Below are 25171 nucleotides of genomic sequence, written 5' to 3' on the forward strand. Positions count from 1 at the left end.
CCTGCCCGAGCGCCTTCAGATACGCCAATTCCATTGACCGAGATGGGCGATGCAGAGAGAAGGCGCAATAAGGATAAGAATGTGTTTAGGTGCACATCCTATGTTTCACTCTGAAACATCCAAACAGACTGTCAGTAAACGTTCGTGATAAGCTCTGGAATTTATCCACAACAGAGCCTGGTCAATGCCTCCTGGAATAATTCTCTCCAATCAAAGCTTCTGATTAAAAGAAAAGAATGGTAAGAAATACCTGGAAGGACATAGTCTAGGGAACATGTGTTTGGGAGATAAAAATGTCAATGGAACCGCCTGAGGCTTATAAACAATGCACCTAACAGCTCAGACAGACAAAACCATCATTTTGGGGGGTGAAGTACCTTAGCTGATGGAAGAGAGACTCAAAAACTACGACAACACAACACTGTAAGGCAACTAGAGGTCAATAGAAATGTTTTTACAAAACGACAAAAGTTTCATTATAAATAAATGTAGATAACTATGCTTCCACCTTAAGAATAAACCCTTCTGGGATTCCGTGACATCCCCGATTTACTGAAATTAATTAAATGCTATTGCAGACTAAGAAATTGATGCAAAGGACACTTTCATTCCCTTATGAAGGGAAGGGTGCCTGCAGTAACATAATCATACTACAGAGTCTATTATTAAAGCCTTTGAAAACTCCTCCCAGGGTCATTTCCAGACTTTATCATGGACCCTCAAGAGGCACTGAAACAAACAGGCATGTGTTTATCATCTTGGGGGCAAAAGAGCTTCAGGGTTCCCTGTTACCTGGGTGATCTGTTAGCCTTATAGATCTACAAAGCTCCTGGCTACATCTAAGTTTGCTAAGTGTCACATTTCCTATAAATTATTCTTATGACCGGTGTCATATAACAACCCCTGCTCCTTTTCTACTCATTTTGAGCTGCAGTGACCACGTGATGCTTACTTCTTATATATCCCATGTGGAGTCTGTACCAGTTGCTTTATTATAGCTTGTAAGTATCAAACACCATAGCCTAGAACTTTCAATTCTGGAATTATTACAGAATCCACTTTTTGACCTGGACCCTAGTCGTTGCCTACCAAGCTAGGGCACGAACAAAGAGTCAGAATGAAGAATTTTGGCGATAAGTTAAGGTCAGGTGTTGATTTTGAGCCTTTCTGGTCTAGAGAAATCATATAAATTATAGATGACCCAACCTGCATAAGACAGTACAGTGCAAAGTTTATGTACACTGGCCTTGGAGTCAGGCCGATGTGGGTTTAATTCGGACGCTGCTGCTCACTACCTGTCACCTTGAGCAAATCACTTAAGCCTTCTTACCGTCAGAATCATTTTATTTCAAGTTGAGATAAGAAGAATCCTTACAGGAGTGGGCTCTTGTGAAGATGAAATGAAATGATGTAAGTAGAGCCTAGTTTAGTAGCTGACATACAGCCAAGGCCAGCAAGAGGCAGCGTCCCCTTTGTTACCAAAGGCTGCTGGTGTCACGGTTTATTCTGGGCCCTCGTTCCCTTTCATCCTATTTCAGGTTATTGGATCAGGCCAGGTTATGGACTGGGATGAGGAAGGAGAAGCATCATTTCTGTCCTGGAGGAGACAGCCCTGCTTCCTAGGCTAAGGGACGTAGCCGGGCTCCAAGAGATTCAAAGGGTAGGCATGACAACGCAGTCGCAAAAAATAGTAGCATTACACAGTGCTTCTGAGGTGCTCATTTTCTTCGGGTTAATTCACTGCCAAAGCATCACCCTGTTTCTGAGTGTAGGCAGAAAACAATGGTTATTTAGTTTACCCTCCGAGAACGCTTTATAGCTCCCAGGCCTCCTCACACCCAGACTCAACACCACGGACAAAGCACTACGCCCCGTTTGCTCAGCGTCACCGGACGCAGATGGGGGGACTGGATCCTCACCTGGTGGGCCTGCTGTAAGAGCTCCATCCTCTCCTGAAGAATCTGACAGTCGTACTCCCGGCTCTTCCTCAGCATCTGCCGCCGTAACTTTTCCACCGCTGTCCTCAGCTCCTCTTGCTGTTTTTCACTTAATAATTCACCGAACTTGATAACCGTTTCTTGCTGCAGAGCATTGTACAAAGTCGCTTCTAGCTCCTGGATTCTCTGGCAAATAGAGACAGGCAAGTCTGACTTTGGCCTTTAGCATCTGACGTGTGAGGTGGGAACAGGCGCGTGCGTGCGGAGGTCCCGTTTCAGTCCCCTGGGATCACGGCGGCAAGATAAATACCAAAGCTTATCCAGCTTCAGTCTCCTTTCAATGACCCTCCTTCTAAGATTCCACAAGGCTCGTCTAACCAACACATGAACTTCTCTGAGGATGACGATGGGGAATTTGTTCCTTTTCTTGGGATCCTGTGCATTTCACCTACTTTTCAAAGTCCTTACTTTGCTATAATAACTGTGTATCCATTTATTCTCCAGTGTAGCTGAGAATAAGTCTGTTCTCTCTTCCACTTGACACGTATTTAAAGACATCTGTCATGGTAGCCCTACTTTTAGCAATAAGTATTGAAAAGCATCTAAGTTGGAATAAAATGCTTGAAATGGGAGATAGAGTTCATGCGCAAAATGCCAACTCTCTTCCACATGACACACCTCTGAGCTTGAAGATAGCTTTTATAATCTCCATTTTTCTTTCTTAAAATAAAAATTGGGGAGTTCTCGTCGTGGCTCAGTGGTTAACAAATCCGACGAGGAACCATGAGGTTGTGGGTTCGATCCCTGGCCTTGCCCAGTGGGTTAAGGACCCGGCGTTGCCATGAGCTGTGGTGTAGGCTGCACACGCGGCTCGGATCCCATGTTGCTGTGGCTCTGGTGTAGGCCGGCGGCTACAGCTCCGATTGGACCCCTAGACTGGGAACCTCCATATGCTGCAGGAACGGCCCTAGAAAAGGCAAAAAGACTAAAAATAAATAAATAAAAATTGGGAAATACAGCCTAGACTCTCTGGAATTGGTCTGTTTTTAAATACTCAGATTAAGGGTTGTTCTAGCCATACACTGCCTCAAGTCTTTTCTTTTTTAGATGAAGAGTCTACTGCTCCTTATAGCCTAGTTTTTTCCTCTCACCTGCTTGAGATAGGTACCAAAATCTACAATCTCATCCCCGGTGACTCTGATGGAGGCGAAGGGACGTGCCCTGATGAGGAATGTTCTCTAAGCTCCTGTCCTGGACTAAGGCAGATTTCATCTTTTACAAATTAAATACAGCTGGCTGATTTAGTCCTCAGTGCTGGGACACACACACACACACACACACACACACACACACACACACACACACACACGCAACTCAATCTGATCGTGTGTAGGTAGAGAAGGCAATGCTAAAAACGTAGGAAGGAGGGAAAACTCCCTCTCTTCTTTGTTCTCTCGTCCCAGCGGCCTCTCTCCTGCTCCCTTTCCCCAGCAGACAGCTGGGCTCTCTGGGTCATCTTGCCTGGGGCAGGGCAGCAGGGCACTAATTCATCTTTGCTACCAGCAGGGGCTAAGGGCTCCACTCTTTTCCCAAAAGCGACCCAGGCTGCTGCCAGGAAAACATTATAAAAACCTCTCTTAGCAACTCCTGGCAATGCTCCTCTTTTTCAGTGCGTCTTCTCTCGAGTCATTGCTGCGTATTACGGGGGAGCAGGGTGCTGTCCACACAGAAAAAATGCAGGCTGTGGTCCAACAGTGGGAATTACACATTGAGAATTTGGTACAGGGGAACGGATCCAAAGGGCCCCTCAGTCAGCACCCTCTTCTGTGCGAGAGAAAAAGGGACAGCCATTCACCCATATATTCTGACCCACTGGGGCTGGATTACAGTACGTGAGCCCACAGTGCCTGCAGTCAGATTGAAACACTACTTACTGATCTGGGTCAAGTTCATTCTCTCCCTAAGACTTCATTTCCTTCTACGTAACACAGGAATAATAACAGTCCCTATACCTCGGAGGGGTGTTGTGAGAAATAAATGAATTAAAAACATATATAACATTAAATACGGTATTGTTCTACCCAACCATCAGGTTTAATAAAATTTCTCTTTAATCCACACTGCCAACCAATCTGTCTTCTGTTTAAATGTTATTAACAACACAATTCAATTTGTTTAAAAATGAGTATAATGAAATCTTTATTAACTGTTATAAGAATATTTTAACAGCAAAGAGCTAGGGATCTATTTGTTCTGAAGTGAGAACTGGAAATCACGGAATAAATGGGCTGCATGTTGGGGTCTATTCAAGTTCACGGCATGACAAATGACAGGAGGCTTCACCCCAGAGCAAACAGGTGTAAGAACTCAAAGTATCTCGACGGCTTGCTGTACCTACCATATACGCTTGGTCGAGAGCTTGTTTCCTGTAGTCTAGTTCTTCCTCCAGATAGCCTTTGATTTTGCAGAATTGTTCCTACAAAAAAGGACCATGTGAAACAGAGGCAGCCTCTAGCTAACCAGAAAGTGATATATCAATTGTATTGATTGAGGTTTTCTCTAGTTCTTCCCTAAGACAAATGGCTAGTATTTGTAGGGTCATAGATTTTGTCTCTTAGGAAAGTAGTTCAACGTTCACAGTTTCACACAGGGAATGTAAAAATCAATGGGAAGAAGCATAAATATGTAATAAACATTGCACATGGAAGCTCTTGAAGGATTTTTATACCCATTCAAGAGTCTGTCATTAAAGATAGATTTTGACAAGATTAATGCTCTAGATGCTAACTCGCCAGTATATCCATCTAGGTTTACTGTGAGAGTACATCTTTCTGAGGCTGTTATGAAACGTAACAGAGCAGGGTTGTAGAAGGAAAAGCTCAATTTATTCAAACTCATCTGTGTATCATTGGCAAACCCAAAGATAGATAACAACTTAGAGTGGGGGCGACTCCACCCACAGGGCCACTTAATGAGTGAGCGTCTGTCTGCTCTTGCTGCAAAGCCAGGGTGAGCTGGGAGACGTGAACCTGACTTTCCCTTGCTTGTCCTCAGCTTCTGTGTGCTTCCCACACTGCCAGCATTTTGCCATTCGATTTAAAAACATATCTGTGTGTAGAACACGGCCCCTGGCACAAGGCAGTTCTTCCTTCGTCTGCTTAACTGAAGGATGTGGACCTCGTCCAACACTGAAGGAAAACTTGACTGCACAGAATTAAAGATTTTTCTTTAGTTTTAAAATTATTATTATTATTTTTCTTCTCAGGGCTGCATCCATAGCATATGGACGTTCCCAGGCTAGATGCTGAATTGGAGCCGCAGCTGCTGGCCTGCACCACAGCCATGCCAGATCCAAGCCTCATCTGCAACCTGTACCGCAGCTCACAGCAACACCAGATCCTTAAGCCACGGAGTGAGGCCAGGGATCAAACCTGCATCATTCTGGATACTAGCCAGGTTTGCTACTGCTGAACCACAAGAGCTCAAAAATTGTTATTTTTTATTGGAGTTGATGGACAATGTTTCAGGTGTGTGGCAAAGTGATTCAGTTACGTGTGTGTGTATATACGGTCTTTTTCAGATTCTTTTCCACTATAGGTTACTGAGTACAGTTCCCTGTGCTGTGTGGTAGGTTCCTGCTGTTCCTCTATTTTGTAGAGGGTAGGCGTTGACTTTTGAGAGAGGATGTGTCTGCATTCAGTTTTGCTGGTGACTCTCCTGGTCACCTCTGAGCTCCAGCACCCACGACGGTGCCTGGAACAGGCTGATTGCTTCATTAACATGTGTGCATTTAAAAAGCTGTCAAGGGTATAGTGAATATAAACAGTTCTTGTTACATGTTTTGCCTTTAGAGCCTCATCTGTTAGTAAAATGTAAGCCCTGCATAAAATATAAGCAAATGATTTTGTAAGCTGTCACATGTTACATAAATCCACCCTGTTGTTCTTACAGGATTCCCTAACCTGATGGGAATCACTGCCGGATTTTTAGTAATAATGGTAACACTGACGAAAGTACTGTTATAACATTCTCTGTATTGCTGTACGTTAATGATGACCAATGCCCATGCTTGTGGATTGAAAAACCTGTGGCAAAAGACACACAACATAAGACTTATGAGCATAACCATTTTAAGTGCCCAGTTCAGTAGTGCTACGTCTATTCGCGTGGTTATGCAACCAGGCTCTAGAATTTTTTTCACCTTGCAACCCTGAACTCTGAGTCTATTAAACAACTCCCTATTTCCCCCTCTTCGCTCTTGGCAACTACCATCTGCTCTCTGTTTCTACGAGCCTGACGACACCAGGTACCTTTCGTAAGTTAGAATCACACAGTATTTATCTTTTTGTGGCTGTCTTGTTTCACTTAGCATGATGTCCTCGAGGTTCATCCATGTTGCAGCGTGTGTCAGAATTTCCTTCCTCTTTCAAGGCTGAACAGCATCCCACTGAATGTGTCAGTCACTCTGCTTTTCCACGCACCCATTGGTAGACACTTGGTCGCTTCCACGTGAAGCGATAGTGAATGATGCTGCTCTGAACATGAGTGTACAAATACCTCATCAAGAGCCCACTTTCAACTACGCTGGGTATATACCCAGAAGTGGTATTGATATATCATATGGTAATTCATTTTTGAATTTTTTGAGCAACTACCAACCATACTGTTTTCCATAACAGCTCAACCATTTTACATTCCTGCCAGCACTGCCCAAGGTTCCAATTTCTCTATATCTCCATCATCGCTTGTTATTTTCTGTTTCATTATTATTATTATTATTATTATTATGGTAGTCATCAAAATGGGAGTGAGGCTTGGAGATTTTTAATATCAAAGTTTCACCTATCATTTCTGTAATTTTCACCATAATTATATATGGTGGAAAAGTTATCCAGCCTAAGAAAGAAAACACCTAATTAGATTTTCTTCAGCACTAGTTTTGGAAATACAACCAAACTACATCATGATATTTCTGGAGCCTATACCTTGAAATTGTTGAATACTTCTGGGAATTTTGCTCCATGGTCTATAATGACGTCTATAAACTTGCATCCATGCCAGACCAAACTGCTGGAGAACAGTCATTTTCCATTTACCTTGTCAACTCTCCTTGGCTTTTATGCTACCTCATCTTTACTCACCATGTCACTTTCCAGCTCCATCATTTTCTGGTGCAGGGCAGCCTCTGCTCCTTCGATCTGCTGGATCCACTAAGGAGTAAAGAAGACACAGGTGTCTGAGGGGCCTGCCCGATGCAATGTGCATGGAGCTGTCTTCTGAGATGCCTGGTCTTGTCCCTGACATCTCAGGAAACAGTCCAGGAACTGACAGAAAAACCTGGTGCCTTTTATCTCTGAGTTCACAAACATGACTGTCATTTTCCACTCATTCATTCATTCAGTACCTGCTTTCACTGCTACCTTCCCTGTGTCGGGCAGTGTGCTAGGCACCAGGCTATGATGACCAATTAGGCCAACACGTCTTTTGCCCTCATTGGAGGACACCGAGGGAGGCGTTCTTGGAAATGACCCCGGCACTGAAGTGTAACGAACGAGTCAGGGATGATTAGGCAAAAATGAGGGGCCAGGTTCAAGAGGAAGGTCTGTCTGATTTTCCACGATTAGCGGGAGCAAGATAGAAGAAGGAAGGCCAGGTGAGACTGGAGAAATGACAGTTTCTCAGTATATGAACCAGATTAGGGCTAAATGTTGAAGAATCATGTTTGTTGAGTGAAGACACTTCAAATCACATAGAACTTAGCTTTCCCAACATGTTAGATGGCATTGATGATAGTCTCATCAATACCTGAATGAATTTAGACTTCACGTAATATGGTATGAGCCTACTACATATCAAGAGAATAAATTGTTATAATGGGTCCCTACCAGGTTCAAAACCAGCTTATCCCTCAGGAAGGCAACTGGGTAAAATAATCGAGTGAGTATAGAGGCCAGCTACCTTGGGTCTGATCCCAGTCCTAGCTTTTCAAGTGTGGCCTCGAAACATTATCTGGATTCTCTAAGCCTCAACTTTCTTCTCTGTGAAATGGGATTAATAATGATGTGAAGACGGAAGGATTTAATTAACCTAAGGCACTACTGACAGCATAGTCCATGTATGAGGTGCGTACTATATTCTAGTGTGGGGCGAACATCCATTTTTCTACTTCTATGCTGTTAGATATTTGCCTCACTACTAGCTATTTCTTTTTAGTTTGTCTCTGATAAATTATGTGGTACGCTGAGCATTCTTCTATATACCAAAGCCTCGATATTCATAAAGGGCCACCATTTCTATCAGCTTCTTGTCTATAAAGAACAAGGAGACGGGAGAGGGATGAAGCTCCCAGCCTTGTACTGGGCTTCCCCCACGAAACAAATTTCAGTTGAAAGTCATGGGATTCTTGTAAAGAGCCTCATAATGCAACTGTATACTGCCAAGCTTTATTAAAACACTTGCTCCCGGAGTTCCGCTGTGGCTTAGAGGTAACAAATCCGACTAGTATCCATGTGGAAGCGGGTTCAATCCCTGCCCCCGCTCAGTGGGTTAAGGATTCGGCGTTGCTGCAAGCTGCAACATAGGCAGCAGATGCGGCTCAGATCTGGCATTGCTGTGGCTGTGGTGTAGGCCTCAGCTGCAGCTCCGATTTGACCCCTAGTCTGGGAACTTCAATATACCACGGGTGCTGCCCTAAAAAAAAGAAAAAAACCTGACTCCTCTCACTTGCTGCCTATTTACCGAGAAACAAATCCTCTTCAACTCACGTTGGTTTTTTCTTTTTCTTTTTATATTCACACAGGTGGCATGGAAGTTCCTGGGCCAGAGGTCGAATCAGAAATGCAGCTGAGGCCTATGTCACAGCCACAGCAATGCCAGCCAGATCTGGGCCACATGTGCCACCAATGCCACAGCTGGCGGCAATACTGGATCCCTAACCCACTGAGCGAGGCCAGGGATCAAACCTGAATCTTCATGGATACTCGTCGGGTTCTTAACCGGCTGGGTCACAGCAAGAACTCCTGACATCATGTTTTTAAGTGAGCTGTGAATTGAAGCAGTTCAGTCGTGGGCTTTGGATGCAGTTGTGTAGGTTGGCTCCTGACCCTGACTCCATGGATGATTCGGGGTGGGTGGTGAACAGCTCGTGCGGCAGCTTCTTCATGGACAAAACGGAAACCACGGAAGCACGGAGGATGGTTGCAAAGAACAATGAGATGATGCACGGGTGGCATGGACAGCAGAACCTGGCCCATAACACGTCCTCACATCAGATCACCGCTCTTAGCACTTTTTTTTTTTTGTCTTTTTGCCATTTCTTGGGCCACTCCCGCGGCATCTGGAGGTTCCCTGGCTAGGGGTCCAATCAGAGCTGTAGCCACTGGCCTACGCCAGAGCCACAGCAACGCGGGATCCGAGCCGCGTCTGCAACCTACACCACAGCTCATGGCAACACCAGATCCTTAACCCACTGAGCGAGGCCAGGGATCGAACCTGCAACCTCATTGTTCCTAGTCGGATTCGTTAACCACTGAGCCACAATGGGAACTCCGTCTTGTTACTTTTAATGCAACGTCACAGTAGGATTTGCTTGTTGTAAATTTGTCCAGGCTCAACCTCTGGCTAAAGGTCGCACTCCCAGATGGGACGTGTTATTTAAATGGGTAGTCTCAGGAGGTCTAAAGTTGATATTTACAACTTCTTAGAAGTAGATACATTTATCTGTGCATCCCAAAGATGGAGGGGGGGCTTTGTTTACAAATTGCAAAGATTGTCACCTAAGGTAACGAACAACCCAGACCAAGAGCATTTCAAGGACAGGCTTGTGTCTTTGTCAGCTGCCTTGTCACAACTAAGCACACAGGTATCACCTCGTGATTGTTTAACCCAGACCCCTCACACCTGTCTCGCAAAGGAGGTACGGGGAGGCACGAGCTAATCTGCCAAAGCTCTAAGAGAGCGGCTTCTCTGGGCTATCAGCTGCCTCCCGTTTTTAGAAGGATGCTTGAGGAGGGGCCTGGTGTTGCTGGGAAGAGTCGGGATTCCCAGACTGCGCGTGAACACTGACTCCACCACTCCCAGCCACGTGCCCTGGGCAGTCGCCTGCCTTCACTGGGCTTCAGAGTCCGCATGTGTGAAACGCAGAGAAGAGCAGGACCAAGCCTTTGGCAATGAGAGCAGCGCCACGCTTAAAGAAGCGCTATGCCAGTGTGAGCACCTGTGACTCTCAGCTCAAGCTGCTCCCCTCACCTGCAGGGCAGGGAGGGACTCAAAGATTTTCATCCCTCAATCTGAGTAAACGTGAGGCACACGAGCCTATTTTTCCCTTTTCTCCATCTCCCCAGCCCTTGCCCTTCCAAGAAACCGGCCTAAGTTTCTTTGCATCCCTCAACTTAGTGACGCATTTCACAAGGTGAATTTTCTTGCACTAAAAGAATCACAGCGTTTCACGACTCCAACTGAATCAGAGGCTCTGGCCGCCACTGCCAAGGAAATGTGGCACAGCTGCTGGGAAGGCTGTGTTCTCCTCACTGCTGTGTCCCTAGAACAGCGTCTCCTGGACATTCACAAATTCACTCCCTCAGGACCCACTGGTTGATTCTCTACTAAATACGCTAGACGGGTGTGGAGAACTAGGAAAACGAAGAGGGAAAACCAGATTTCAGACTTGCTCTGGTGGGGCTTAGAGTCTAGCGAACAAACGCAAACAAAAACAAAACCAAAACCAAGGTGGTTGTATTACAGTTGTCCAAAGCCACTGGTAGCAGAAGCACAGGTCCAGGGGAATATCTAACTGGCGAGTAAGAAGGCTTCTCCATACAGGCGAGGGTCTGAGGATTAAGATATAACCAGACAAAGGTAGAAAGGGAAGCAAGGAAAAACTTTAAGGCACAGGAAACAGTGTAAGGGACCAAGGGATGAAAACATGAAGGCAGGGGAGGTGGGGAGAGACAGAGACAGAGACAGAGACAGAGACAGAGACAGAGAGAGGGAGAGGGAGAGATTGGGGCCCCCAAAGGATTTGTGCAGGGTTGGACCTTGGCTGGTGGCCAAGGATGGAAGCGGGGTGCTGGAGAAGGAAGCAAGGGCCAGCTCCCAGGGGGCCCCTCTTCCCAAACTCTGGACTCTGGAAATATGTTAGGGACAGCGTGGTCCTCCTGATTTGTTGGGAAGAGGAGGGGGAAACTGCTAAGGTCTGTTATTAAATCATAAAGGAAGGCAATTTCTAAAAAAAAGTTTCAAAAGGGAAATCCCAGGTATTTTAAATGTAAATACTTCAGTATGCGTGCCTAACACTCAAGGTCTTAAAACCACAAGGCCATTTCTACACTTTGCAAAATTAACAGTAATTCCTTCTGTCATTTGATACCTGGTCTGTATTACGATTTCCCCAGTTGCCAGCAAAAGAGTTTTTTTCCCCCACACTTGGTCTGCTGGAATCAGGGTGTTAAAAAAAGGATCATTTCAATATATATATATATTTTTTTAAAGCCACACCTCTGCCATATGGGGGTTCCCAGGCCAGGGGTTGAATCGGAGCTACAGCTGCCGGCCTACACCACAGCCACAGCAACGCCAGATCCGAGATGCATCCACAACCTACACCACAGCTTATAGCAATGTTGGGTCCTTAACACACTGGGATCGAACCCGTATCCTCAGGGACACTATGTCAGGTTCTTAACCCACTGAGCCACAAAGGGAACTCTCATTTCAGTAGTTCTTTTTTTTTTTTTTTGTCTTTTTAGGGCCGCAACTGTGGCCTATGGAGGTTCCCAGGCTACGGGTCTAATAGGAACTGTTGCTGCCAGCCTACGCCAGCGCCATACCAACGCCAGATCCGAGCCACATCTGTGACCTACACCACAGCTCATGGCAATGCCAGATCCTTAACCCACTGAGTGAGGCCCGGGATCAAACCCGCCACCTCATGGTTCCTAGGCGGTTTCATTTCTGCTGCACCACACCGGGAACTCCTCAGTATTTCTTAAGCATCTTTTTATTTTACAGCAATCCTCTCTCCCTCTGCCATTTTTTCTTTATGTTCTTGTTTTGTTTGAGTAACTTCAATGGGTCACCTGGCTTGCAGAATGCCTTCATTTCAGATTGGAATAAGGTGAATGCTTGCTCATGGTTTAATTTATAACAAGCTTTTAATGCATTTAGGAATTAAGAAAACATCCCAAGAGACTTATAGTATAGCCCTCATCTTATCCAACCACGTACACATGACTGTCAACTACGTGCTGGTTATCAAGGTGCCCTGAATACCCAGTTACCAGGCTGCTTCCTTTGGCGCTTTCCTTTTCTCTCTCTCCCTCTTCCCCCCTCCCCCCTCTCATTTACCAGGTTTAGACACCAGGGGGCGAGCGAATGCTCAGGGTTGCTCGTGTCACCGTCCCCAGGTTGGGCTTTCAGAATGAGGCTGTACTGAGCCAGCACCACGCCACAGAATCACTTGGCACAATCGGTAGGGGCACACCCAAGGAGAAGCCCGTAAAAAGGGCCATGCTCCAATTTCCCACCGCTCAACAAAACCCTTCCTCGCTGGCTTCCCAGCTTGGTAAGGGTGAATGAAATAATGTAAGCCAGGTTTTCCATATTTCAAGAATTGTATTTTTAAGGGACTCCAAAGCAAGAATTACCTACCCACCCTAAGTCAGTGTGTAGTAGACGCTTCTTTTGAGCGTTCCTGGGTTTTATCGCCCTGGAGAATAAAATGTTTCTCAGGCATTCAATAATGCAAAGTCACCTGCAAAGGGAATGTCTTTCAGCCTTAGGTGTTAAGGCAGACACCTGAGAGGATATGAATGTTAGTACAATTTATTACCTTTTCTGCCAAGGACAGCACAGTACTGGCCTGAATTATAGCCACTTGCTCTTCGTTTCTTAAATTCTGTGGGGGAATAAAAAGAAGGAAAAGAAACTGAAGCCACGTTTGACATTTAGACTCTGAGAAAGCACTGCCTAATTGGCCCTCCACACGTGCGTATGTGTGCAACCTTCACAGACAGGCGATTCTCTTTAGTAGCAATTCGAACAAAGAGTTCACTCAGAATCCGTAAAAAGTTCAGTGGTTTTCCATCTCTCTCTAGTACTGACTCAATGTTCTGTCTCACTGTGAGCGAACTCCGTTAACAGTCATGAGAAAAGGAGAAAACCAGGATGAAGCGTAATCCCGCCACAGCAGCTGGATGGGACTTGACTCTGTTCTCCCCACTGATCATTTTTCAAGACAACAAAATAGCACGAGTATTTCAGCCTCCAGGCACCCCTCATCGAGTGTCTCAGTGAAAGGTCCTCCCACTGAATTAATATGCCTTGACCCTGCCTGGAAGGGGTTTTTAGAAAGAAAGGGATTATAGTTTCCGAGTCCATATTTATGGAGCTGCCACCAACCTACTCCTTAGCAGCATTCGCAACTGCACGGCTGATTAATTTTGCACCGGATGCCTCCCAGCCACAGGCAGAAGGTAATGAGCTTCAGTCACGCAGATGCGGTCGGCATGACAACCTGAAACCTGCCCAAAGTGAGCACCTACCAGTCTAGCTTCTGCCACACCTTCCAGAGACCCTTCAAATCCCTTGGCCCAGTGGCCTGATAATTTCTTTCTTCCTTCCTTTTTGTTTTTGTCTTTTGTCTTTTTTTTTTTTTTTTAGGGTGGCACCAGCGGCCTATGGAGGTTCCCAGGCTAGGGGTTGAATTGGAGCTGTACCTGCCGGCCTACACCACAGCCACAGCAATGTGGGATCCCAGCCACATCTGCGACCTACACCACAGCTCACGGGAATGCCGGCTCCTTAACCCACTGAGCAAGGCCAGGATCGAACCTGCATCCTCATGGATCCTAGTCAGATTTGTTTCTGCTGCACCACAATGGGAACTCCTGATAATTTCTTTTTCTTTTGTTACAATCTGATTAATATTCACAGATACAATTAAGTGGAATTGGTAAGCCTACCATGTGAAATACTCTTAATGGAGATGATCGATTCACATGTATTAATAATTCATAATTTTCAGCCAATATCCAAGATTCATTTCACAAAATCTCTATTTTCAAGAAGAGGAGATAATAAAAAAAATTCAGAAGAGTGTTTCCGTGTCTAGTCACCATTTTCCAGTTTCTCTCTGTGGTCACGAGGTGATCATTTTTCAAAGGGCGTCATAGCATTTCCATTTGTCTGGGATATAGAACGACTCACAGCGGTGGGGGACCAGTGGTCATACCCACAGCGCTGGATACAGGAGCCTCAGGGTTCAGAAAATAATCCTCCTGAACTGCTGAGTGGATCGCCGAGGTGAAGCCACCCGTCAGGGAGCCGCATGACTCATCGGCAGCCACCCTGATTGGATCAGACTTGCAAACTGTGTCCGCATCTCACGGTATGAGAGCCCTCAGATCAGCGACCTCACAGGCCACTCCAGTCCCCTCCTGAGCCATGGAAGCAACCCCAGGCCACGTGCCCCAGGCAGCAGGAGTGACATCACCTCCTTCTTGGGTGACAGCAGCCTGGGGCAGAAGAATGCTGTACGGTGGCTTGGTGGGAACCCCGTTCCACTGCTGCTCTGTCAAGTATCTTAGGTTCAAAAAAATCCAAGGATTTTTATCTTCAGTGCATGACAAAAGAAGTCCCTCAACCTGGAAAGGGCTTCTGGGTACAACCACCTTGACTCCTGGGCAGTAGGCAAAAAAATTTCAGGACTCTGGGGATGACAGAGAGCCCCGTGGTGGACTCAGCTCCGAGGGGACTGGACGGTGAGGCTTCCACAATTGAAGAAATCGCCAGAGTGGCAGGGACGCTTCGCAGCTTCATTAACAATCTGATCAAGAGCAGGAAAATACAATCTGCAAGCCGAGTTTCCGCAGTGGCCGTAGACCCGGTGACCGAAACTCCAATCCCAAATCCAGCAACTCCTTGTTCACACGACGGGGCATCAGAAACTCCATCTTTACAATATGTGGCTCGCAAGCCAATGGTACATCAGACTCCACCAAAGGCCACGTCCTCACCAAACGCGACTGCAGTAGGATCTTTGGCCACTGAGTTATCCAAGGCCCTTGCTGGTGCCCTTTTAAGGCTGTCCTGGGCATCCAATGTGACGATGAATGTGAACTTCTCAGCCCAGCGCCTCCGTGTCCCGGGGCTCCGGGTCAGGCTGGAAGGTGAAGTGAGCCAGCTGCCGCTTCTGGGCTGCATCCCCGTTGGCCAAGGTGTGCGCAGGAAGCCTGGCGGCAGCCCCGTACCATACAACCGATGCCAGTGTCCCGTGACCTGGGCCACGAGGAGCCGCTGTAGCCGGCCCACAGCAGCCGCCACTGCCACCATCCCCACTCGGCTGATTCTCTTCAGAAAGTCACATGCTGGAGTTCCTGTCGTGGCACAGTGGTTAACGAATCCGACTAGAAACCATGAGGTTGCGGGTTCCGTCCCTGCCCTTGCTCAGTGGGTTAAGGATCCGTCATTGCCGTGAGCTGTGGTGTAGGTTGCAGACGCAGCTCGGATCCCGCGTTGCTGTGGCTCTGACGTAGGCCGGCAGCTACAGCTCTGATTGGACCCCTAGCCTGGGAACCTCCAGATGCCGCGGGAGCGGCCCAAGAAATGGCAAAAAGACAACAAAAAAAAAAAAAAGAAAGAAAGAAAATCACATGCTGAAGTGAATGTGGCGTCTCACTTGCTATTATTTTTTTAAGTTTTTTCTTTTTCTTTTTTATTGATGTATAGTTGATTTACAATGTTGAGTTCGTTTCAGGCATGTGGCCAAGTGTTTCATTCATACATATGTAATACACACATGTATGTGTATGTATATGCATATACAAATATGCATATATATACATATATTCTTTTGCAGATTCTTTTCCCTTATAGGTGCTTAGGAAATATCGAGTATCATCCCTTCCCTTTTGCTATTATTTTACATATGATGCACCGGCAGGTACCGCTTGCTTCTCTTTAGGCAAATTCCTATCTTTATTTCACTTCCTCAACTCATTACTTACCCCATTATCGCCCAAGATATCAAGTTGTTTTATGAGGTCGGGGATGTTCACATCCTGCAAAACCAAGGAGACACATTCAAAGACGCAGAAGGCGCCGACCGCTCTCTGGGTGCCGAGCCTCACGCTAAGAAGGGCCCTTGAAGACCCGGGTGTCCTTAGGTCGCTTCCAGTCAGGCACCGCTGGTGTTTCGTTTCCACGCTGCGGCTTCGGAGCTCTGGGAACCTGGGGAAACTACTTCACGGGGCCTTTCCAGTTTTGCCCACTGCAACATGGAGATAATAATACCTCCTTCCTGGGCTGATGGTGAGGATCAAGAGACTGAGTTACGAGAGCCTCTAGGAGGTTAGAGACTTGGAATGTGCTCATTAACGTCTCTTCATACAATGGTCAAAAAACTATTGTGACAGATTTCAGGTACACAAAACGTAACAAGTAATAAATACAAATAACCAGCCAGCTTCATTCCAATGAATGGAATTCTGACCTGGTTGAGATTTTGACCGCCCCACAGCAAATGACAGAGCAGTTCCATTTTTGAGGTGTTTAGCATTAACTGCAACTTATGGAAAACAGCTGATTTTTATGGTGTTCTTTGAGTCAGTTTGAAGCAGCTGAACTCCATTGAAAAGAGTTCCCCTTGAATATAAATTGCATGCACTGGACTAGGTTTGTGATTTATCTAAAAAAAAAAAAATCTAAGGAAAAGACAAATTAAGACTCTTGTCATTTAAGTAGGGCTGAATCAAAAACCATCTTTGGTTTCCAAAGTTTCACACAGCCTTGGAAGGCTAGACATTTAAACAGCATGAGAGTGGTTATGATGGAAGGCAAGGATACCCAGTTTTCTCCCAAGGTACCCCCTCGCCCCCCGACCCGCTGGTACCATCTTCTCTTCTCACTCATGGTCAGACAGCAATAGAGCAGATCCCCTACTGCCAGGGACACAAAAGTCTAGCTCAGCCTCACAGGTAGAGAGAAGGCAGCTAAAGCAGGTGTACGAGGCAGCTCGGAGGGGGAGCAAGAAGGACCATGCAGAAGGTCGAGGGGAGACGGGGAAGAGAGGGAGGCTTTCCAGCCTTACCCCCAGACAGTCACTGTGTGATTTCATCACATTGATGGACAAGGTATTTTCCAGGAGATGGAACCACCTCCCTTCGACCCCAATATTTAAAATATATTCCAATATCGCTAAAGATAAAATTCTATGTTGTCTAGGTGAGCAACATGCTGTAATCCCCAAGGCCTTCCAGAAGGGACATCTTCTCTAAATCACCCATAACAAAAGAGATGACAGGTGAGATGATTTCAAGGTTTCTTCTAATCCTGGAATTCTAAGATTCTGAATTCCGCAGAACTCAGAACAGCACAACATAGGGACTCAACACATACTTTTTTTTTTTTTTATCTGGCATCCTTGAAATACGTTTCTTCAAGTACTGAATTTATTTGCTATTTCCTCTAGATCTTTAAGGCTAATTATCTTAATAAACACTTTGATTCTGTATCCCTCTTTACATTGCTCCATTCTGAATATCCATGGCTTGCTGTTTTGTTGGGCTTTTTGCAGTTACCATTCGTACCTCTGTCACATATGACTTTGTCTCTGTTCTGTCAATCTTCCCACAGATGTGACCAGTTCTTACATTGGTATCAAAAGGACATCCCGTGACCAAAAGCCAAACAGTCACAAGCAACCTCCCCTTTTCCAATTCCCAGGTTTTCGACTGCCTGCAACATACATGAGGAAAGCGCTGCCTACCTTGACTCCTTCTTTCATACAGTAGATCTGTAGGGCACTCACACCATCGGAGAAGGGGTGAATCTGCAGATTAAACGGAGGGGAGCGTCTCTCTCTTTCCTTGAAATACAGTGAAGAATATATGGGAATTGAAAAAAAAAAAAAAAGAGCAACAACTAATTAATCACTAAACCAGCTGTGTGTGCTCTCTATGCTATTTCAGCAGTTTATCACTATGCCATTTGGCAAAAAATAAAAAACTACAAAAATAAAAAATAATAAAAAAACACAAAAAATAAAAATCAAACTCAAGAGGTTCATGCTTGAATGTAATGGAAAAGAACTGATGAGTCAACTAAGAGGTGTAGGAGAAGAATTTATCGATGGTGTCATGCAGTCTTGCAAATGTTTTCATCAGGGAAATGCAGGAAGTGGGGTTCTGTTTCATTTTGTTATTTTTTTTTTGTCTTTTTGCCATTTCTTGGGCCGCTCCCACGGCATATGGAGGTTCCCAGGCTAGGGGTCGAATCGGAGCTGTAGCCACTGGCCTACGCCAGAGCCACAGCAACACGGGATCCGAGCCGTGTGTGTGACTTAACACCCCAGCTCACGGCAACACCGGATCCTTAACCCACTGAGCAAGGCTAGGGACCGAACCTGCAACCTCATGGTTTCTAGTCGGATTCGTTAACCACTGAGCCACGACGGGAACTCAGAGTGGGGTTCGGTTTTAAGCTGGATGAACATTAACAGCTTTCAGGGGTCACAGAGAATGGTCTTCTGACCGTGAAGTTTTGTGGCAGCTCACAGCCTCTTCCATATTCAGTCTGCTCCAGCTTTACGAGTAAGATATGGGGGCCACCAAAGATGCCTTAACTCTTCTTCACTGAAGCATACCAACGGCTAACTTTCTCCCAACTGAATGTGCAATAACCTCAAGAAGAAATTGCTGGCAAAATCACAGAGAAATCAAGCGGGCAACTTTCTTATCCTGCACATATCAGCCTATGTTCAACCACACCCTATCAATTCAGCCAGATTCTGAATGATAGCATCAGCGTCTGGTGAGACACGTTTTGCTTAAAAGAAAAAAAGACTCTGAAACTTAGTAAGAGGAAACAAAATATTTGCTAAAACAAATCACTTTGCCTATTAGTCCTGGCATAAATGTATTAAGAATAAGACTAAAACGTTTACTTAACAAAGTCAGGGTTGAACAAGAAAATATTTTGTATGTAGTACCTTTTGAAATATAATCCTCGAAGTAACATTTTTGAGTCAGAATTCAATGAAGGATGGCAATTATTATTCAAAAGCAATGAAATATGGATGAAGTTTGAAATCTAGTGTTTAAATTATTTAAGGAGTATTCATTAGGCTTGTTCACGGAGGCAACAGTGTTGCAAAGTATTGTCTGAGCAGACACTTCTGAGTTGCACCCATGCGTCACCACTTACTGGTCACAGGGCAAGTTATGTAACCCCAGTTGCCTCCTCTACAAAATCTTGGTTGTGGTTGTGGGGTCCCAGGAGCATGTGCACTGGAATGGCTTAACTCAGCACCTCACCCAGAGGGTGTGGTTGCTTCGCGTTCACTGTTATGATTATGTTTTATTATCATTATTATCACCGTGTCCTTACTTCTAGCTCTAGGTTTCGAAACTCCAGCAGCTCATTCTGGTCTCTGGCATCCTGCAGTTCCTGTTGGAGCCGGTGATTTTCTGCCTCTTGTTTTTCTATCTAATAAAGTAAATCCTCAAGTTAGGTGGGCATTGCGAAGAACAGCTACAACTTTGCAAAGCAAGCATGGGCAGCATTCATTTACTCGGTGAAGGAATCATCGAGACACGAGAAAAAGACTCCCAAGTGGACGTGCATAAAGGAAGCCTTTGGCTTTCCTCCGAGTTAACCCTCTGTTGAGTTTTTTGGGGTCAGAGGAAAATAGTGGAGGATACCTGCACTCATGAGATCAAAGTCTAGGGGCCCGTGATGGTGAATCTGACAGCCCCCACTATGTATGCCCTTGCTGTCGCGGACAGTCTAAACACTAGATGTAATGGCCTACATGATGGAGACTGACACATCATTTCTAAAGTTACAAGTTGGGGGAGAAATAGTTTTTTAAAAATAGTCGGATCCGACACAAAACTGTTGAATTCCAATGCCCTAGAAAATAAAGCCAAACTCCTCAATATGGAATTGCAAAGCCGTAATAATCAGCTTACCAGCTTTAGGGGACACTGTCATGTCTACACACGCGCATATCCACACGTGAGCACACACACAAGCTACACTCGGACCCACCCTATGGTCTAATTACTCCAGGAGCTCTGTCTGTGCTCATTTGTGTCTCAAAGGGGCTCCCCCCATTTCCTTTTCTACATGGGGAAATCCTACACTTTCTTGACATTGCCTATCATCAGAGGCTTCCCCTGGCTCCTCAATCCAGCGAGACACCGCTCCCTTCTGTTTGTCTGTAGGGCTTTCCTCTAGGAGGGAAGTCTAGTATGACCCCATGAAGCCTGGAAGGTAGTTGTGCACAAACCCGCCTTGCCCTGTAGAGGGCGCCCATGTCCACAAGGCGTGAGAACATTCTCAGGATCTACACTAGATTCTGATGGGAACTGTGTGGGCGGGCCTTCTGCACAGTCACTGTTTAAAATCTAGAATTTCGAAATGAAAACCCAGAGGCCTTGTAACAAAGGGTGAATCTTACTTGAGGTAGAATGTTTAACGTCAAGGTCACTCCATTTTTTTTTTTTTTTCACTCCTAGAAGCCTGGCCTCAAAAATGTCCCGTTGAGCCCAGAAAAATCAAGATCAAAGAAAATCAGACAGAAGACATAATGGGAGCTATTTCTTCAGATGATAAAAAAAGTGTAGTAACACATTACTAGGTGTTGGAGATTAGTAAAAATCCTCTTTTTCTCATAGCCTCCTGATACAGAAAAATTATAGGAAAATAAAGATGGTGAAAGAGTGAGATGCTACGTGATACTAATTAATGTAGTCAACTCAAGCGTTTTGCCCTGGAGTTCTGTGGTCTAGTAAACTTTCCAAAGTTTTCAGAAGTTGATTTGGGTCACCACAGGGATTCTATTTCCTAGAATTTTGGGTTGAGATCAGAGATGGATATTTGGGGAGATTCTGGTTGGCACTGGCAGGTCCATCAGGGGTTCACAGGTGGTTGCAGTTACACACCAGAGCCAATGGCCATGAGGTTTCTTTAGAGGGACCCTTAGCTTTTCTGAGAACAGCAGTCCTCAGTCCTGGAACACCTGCCACCTTCTACACACCACGCAAAGTGTGAGACTAGACGGTCTCACGCTGCCAGACCAAAGTGCGGGGAGGGCTAGCATCTTTTTTCCCTTCCTTACTACTTGTCAAGGGCAGTGACTATTGACAGAAACAATTCTAAAATAATTTCTGTACAACTCTGGGTTACCCTACAGGATGACTTCCCTTATTCAAATGGGCTTCCAAATTCTCCTTTTATCAAGAAGAATACAATTTTGTACTCTTTTCACATCAAGAAAGGTCCGTACCCAAGGGAACTGCGTCTGAACTTCAAACGGTCTCTGTTGCATTTCACTGCCCCAGACCCAAAGCCTACGTTCAGAGAACCCAAAGTAATTCTGTGTATGGAGCCGAAACCATGCCTTCGGCAGCTTGGCTGGTTGAACAAACTCCCAGAAGTGCTCTTTTGTGCTTTGGGTGCATCTTTTGAAATATTCTTTCAAAAGAAAGTAAATAAGTCAGTCCCCAAGATGAGCAAAAAAATTCTAAGTGAGAACGCAGTCTATGCTAGATTGCAGCACGGTCTAGGAGTCGCCACCCTGCACAAAATAACAAGTCCTATTTGTAGGTGGTCTTATAGATGGACAACCATACAGGATGTGTGCACGTGTGGGGGTGTGTGTGTGTGTATATATATATACGTACAGTCCATATACAGCATATATATATATGTATATAGAGGTAACAAATTGACAGGTTTCAGGGATCCTTTCCGGTCGGCAAATGCCCAGCGCAGAGCCATGCACACCACGTGCCACTTAACTGATGGTGATGGCGGTGACAGAGATGCAGTTGGGCACGCAGCAGAGGGGAGCACAGCGCCGGAAAAGCCTCCCGTCCCCTAGCCCCTGTGCCACTCCTGAGAGGACCCCCTGCTGCTCCTGGATCTCTCATCATTTTCTCCTCTGCCCCACTAGGGTGTGGTACCCCACATACCTTTTCTAAAAGCTCCTGGTTTCTCTTAATGAAAAGTTGCTTATCTTCTACCCAGTGCGAATCCTGTTTGACAAAGAATATCGCGCAGTCAGCATTTCAGGGGGCATGAAAGAGCACGTGTCGTCAAACCGCTTTGCCAGAGCCGTGTTCTCTCCACCCGGTTGGTTTGCCTGCCGACGGCTGGTCAGTGACACCCGCCCTGACCAGCTCCTTATTCCAAGACACTGGGGCCAAAGGCGCTGGGAAAATTGAGCCCTCTTTTCATTACTGTCCCTCGCTCTCCCTATCTTTTTCCGTCTGAATAATCCAGGACCAGCCTTCTGGGGACTCAGAAGTGACCACACAGGCGAAAAGTGAAAAGGGTCACAAGGCACACAGGCTAGATACATATGGATGGAAAACATTAAAATGCAGAACCGTCAATGTAGCATAGAGGCAAAGAATGCAGCTGGAGGGGTAGGCCTTTGTCTCTGCAGGTCACGACCACTCTGGGCTAAATGGACAGGGCTCTTCTTCCTCTGCATTCGCTCTCGTGCCCAACCTCATTCGCTGCGGTAGCTGGGTTCACGCTCTGGCCAGCAAAACACCAGGGACGGGAACAGAGTGGAATGTCCTGACACAGTCTGAGAAGGGTCACTGTGGAAAGCCGAGCCGTGTCCTGGATGGGTCCGTGCAAAGGGGTTCTACCGGGAGGTCAGGCGGAATCGCCTGCCTCTGCAGAAGTGCGAGTAAGCAAATGCCTACCTGCCCTTTCTGAGCCAGAGTTGCTTCCAGATCTTCAATTTTGGCTTTATACCTTAGCACCTCTGCCTGGAGCTGTTCTTGAGCCTAGGGAAATCGAAATTCCAAAACTCAGGGAATAAAACGGTAATTCAGCATTTTTCTTGCCCTCGTGTTCCTGGATTAGGACTCGGTGAGCAAGAAAAAATCGATTTTCTAACACACCTTTTTCTATCACCTTGATTTGTTTCAGACTCTTTTGCGCCGAATAGGAAGTTTTCTCACTATGATGGCCATAAATAACGTTAACCCTGTATTTTGATGGGAGGGTGAGACTAGAGAAAGACGACTGGTTTCTGTATCATCACCTCTCCAAAAACAGGGGATGTGCTATGAGCTTCATGGACCAATCCTTTGTTGGTAAGAACGCACACTCGAAACTGATCATGGAAACCACAGCTCTTAACATTATTGGGGCACACACATGAAAGCACAAATGCATCCCTTCCTAAGGACTGCCTGTCTGTCTAGTTCAAATCACGGTGGCTTTTTATTTATTTCTTTTTTGTGTCTTCTTTTAGGGCCACACCTGCAGCCTACGGAAGTTCCCAGGCTAGGGGTTGAATCAGAGCCGCAGCTCCAGCCGACGCCAAAGCCATAGCAAAGCGGGATCTGAGCCGTGCCTGCGACCTACACCACAGCTCACAGCAACGCTGAATCCCTAACCCACTGAGCGAGGCCAGGGATCGAAGCCGTGTCCTCATGGATACTGCTTGGGTTCGTTACCACTGAGCCACAGTGGGAACCCCCACAGTGGCTTTTTAAAAGATGTGTGTTCACGGGCAAGTATGTATGTATGTATGTATGTATGTATGTATGTATGCTGCCATTTAAAATATATAATTATAATAGCCTTTCCCAGTAAAAAACTAACCGTAGTTCCTACAAGACCTCTCAGTATCCTCTAATTAGGAAGTAGGATAAAATCACTGTGTGGTCACACTCTTTCTCATCCCATGTCAACTCATCTACGAGGCAGTTATGGCATATGGGGGTTATGAGTGAACTCAGAAGGGCTATGCTCCTATCCTAGCTTCAATCTAAGCTACACATCTTGGTTTTAACCTAAGCTGCATTTAACTCCTACTAAGCTCTAATGTCCTCTCCTGTAAAAAGGAGGTAAAAATAGCATCTAACTCATAGGGTTGTTTTAGGATGGCAAAAGATAATGTGCAGAAAATACTCAGCAGAATGCTTAAAACGCAGCAAGGACTCAATAAATGCTAACTATCAGTGCTGTATGTATTTCTTTCTTGGAATAGACTTAGAGGCAGTTTTGACATAACGGAAAGAATAACTGACTCAGTAAGCTGTGAGTGGGAATCCCAGTTTTGCAACTGGGATTATGAGCTGTGTGATCTTGGGCAATTCAATTAACCTCTCTGAGCCTCAAAATCTTCTTTTATAAAATAACTACTGCAGGGGGCTGGCACAAGGGTTAAATGAGATCTTGTCTCTGACAATTCTCAGTAAGCTGGCCATGTTACGCTGGGCACTTATTAACGAAGAAAAGGAATTGGCTCACCGTGGCTTTTGAAAGATAAAAGCTTTTTTTTTTTTTTTTTTTAAGCACAAAACTAAAAGAATGGATTATCAAAATGCAGCATTGTCCAGCTTTGAAAATGCAAGGTTTTCAAATAGCAAAAATAAGAGCTATGTACTCAACTATATCTTTAAAAGAATAAAGGCATATGGATCTAGGCAGGTCCTAATATCTCTAGATCCAAGGTTTGTTGACATAAAAGATAAAACAGTTCAAAAGCTGCAGTAGAGAGAAGGGTGCAGGAAAGCCATCCTACTGATACTTTCATGTCCGCAGTACTTTTTTGCTGTGACAGTCATAAGCCAATGCGGGGCACTCTCCCAGATGGACACTCACCTTGGCTTCTCTTTCAGCATCAATGACGCCTCCGGTCTGCTCCTGCAGGAGGGCGTAGGCTCTCTGGAGAGCCTGGTATTCTTTCGTTAATTGTCGGAATCGTAGTTCAGATTCTTCAGCTGCTAAACTCTTGAGGTTAAAAAAAAAGAAAGCCAAAAAATAATGACGGTCAGGTACCGTGTTCAATGTGAAATAGTAATATCTGTCCACTTTCTAAAGACAAATATTTATTTGGATTCTATGTGATTTTCTTCTTAATTTTCAAGTACACATATGGGCACAAATACCATAATGCTTTTGAGCCAGATGTTGCAGATACTCTAAAAAGGAGTGTTTGCTTATGCGTCCATTTTTGGTCACTACCCACTTGGGCTCGGATTGCAGGTGACTTGGGTCCAAACTTGAGGAGACGACAATCAGCGTCTTAGTCCCAGTTCTTTCAATACATTCACATCCAACGGCTTCTTCCCCAGACCAATGATAAACACACAGTTTTACCGCTTTTTAGGTCTCACACTTCAGAGCATACTACAATTATCAGGGAGTTTTGTGAAAAGTGCGGATTTGGGGGTGCTACCCCGAGGATGCTGAGACAGGAGCTG

The 25171-nt window shown here is 45.5% G+C and overlaps 1 protein-coding gene and 1 pseudogene across 1 annotated transcript in view; both read right to left on the reverse strand.

Moving 5' to 3' along the window:
* JAKMIP2 (janus kinase and microtubule interacting protein 2) overlaps positions 1–25171 on the reverse strand; it is a 65983-nt gene that overhangs the window by 17853 nt on the left and 22959 nt on the right. The window contains exons 9-18 of the mRNA XM_047774506.1: positions 24570–24698; positions 22655–22738; positions 21911–21973; positions 19320–19418; positions 17701–17799; positions 15941–15994; positions 12766–12831; positions 7079–7147; positions 4336–4413; positions 1920–2123 (exon numbers count right to left, since the gene is read on the reverse strand). Of these exons, the coding sequence (XP_047630462.1) occupies positions 1920–2123; positions 4336–4413; positions 7079–7147; positions 12766–12831; positions 15941–15994; positions 17701–17799; positions 19320–19418; positions 21911–21973; positions 22655–22738; positions 24570–24698 (945 nt within the window). The remainder of the gene's footprint in view (positions 1–1919; positions 2124–4335; positions 4414–7078; positions 7148–12765; positions 12832–15940; positions 15995–17700; positions 17800–19319; positions 19419–21910; positions 21974–22654; positions 22739–24569; positions 24699–25171) is intronic.
* On the reverse strand, positions 14074–15266 carry LOC125123888 (2-oxoisovalerate dehydrogenase subunit beta, mitochondrial-like; annotated as a pseudogene).

This window comes from Phacochoerus africanus, chromosome 4 (genome assembly GCF_016906955.1).
Source record: "Phacochoerus africanus isolate WHEZ1 chromosome 4, ROS_Pafr_v1, whole genome shotgun sequence".
Taxonomy (NCBI): Eukaryota; Metazoa; Chordata; class Mammalia; order Artiodactyla; family Suidae; genus Phacochoerus; species Phacochoerus africanus.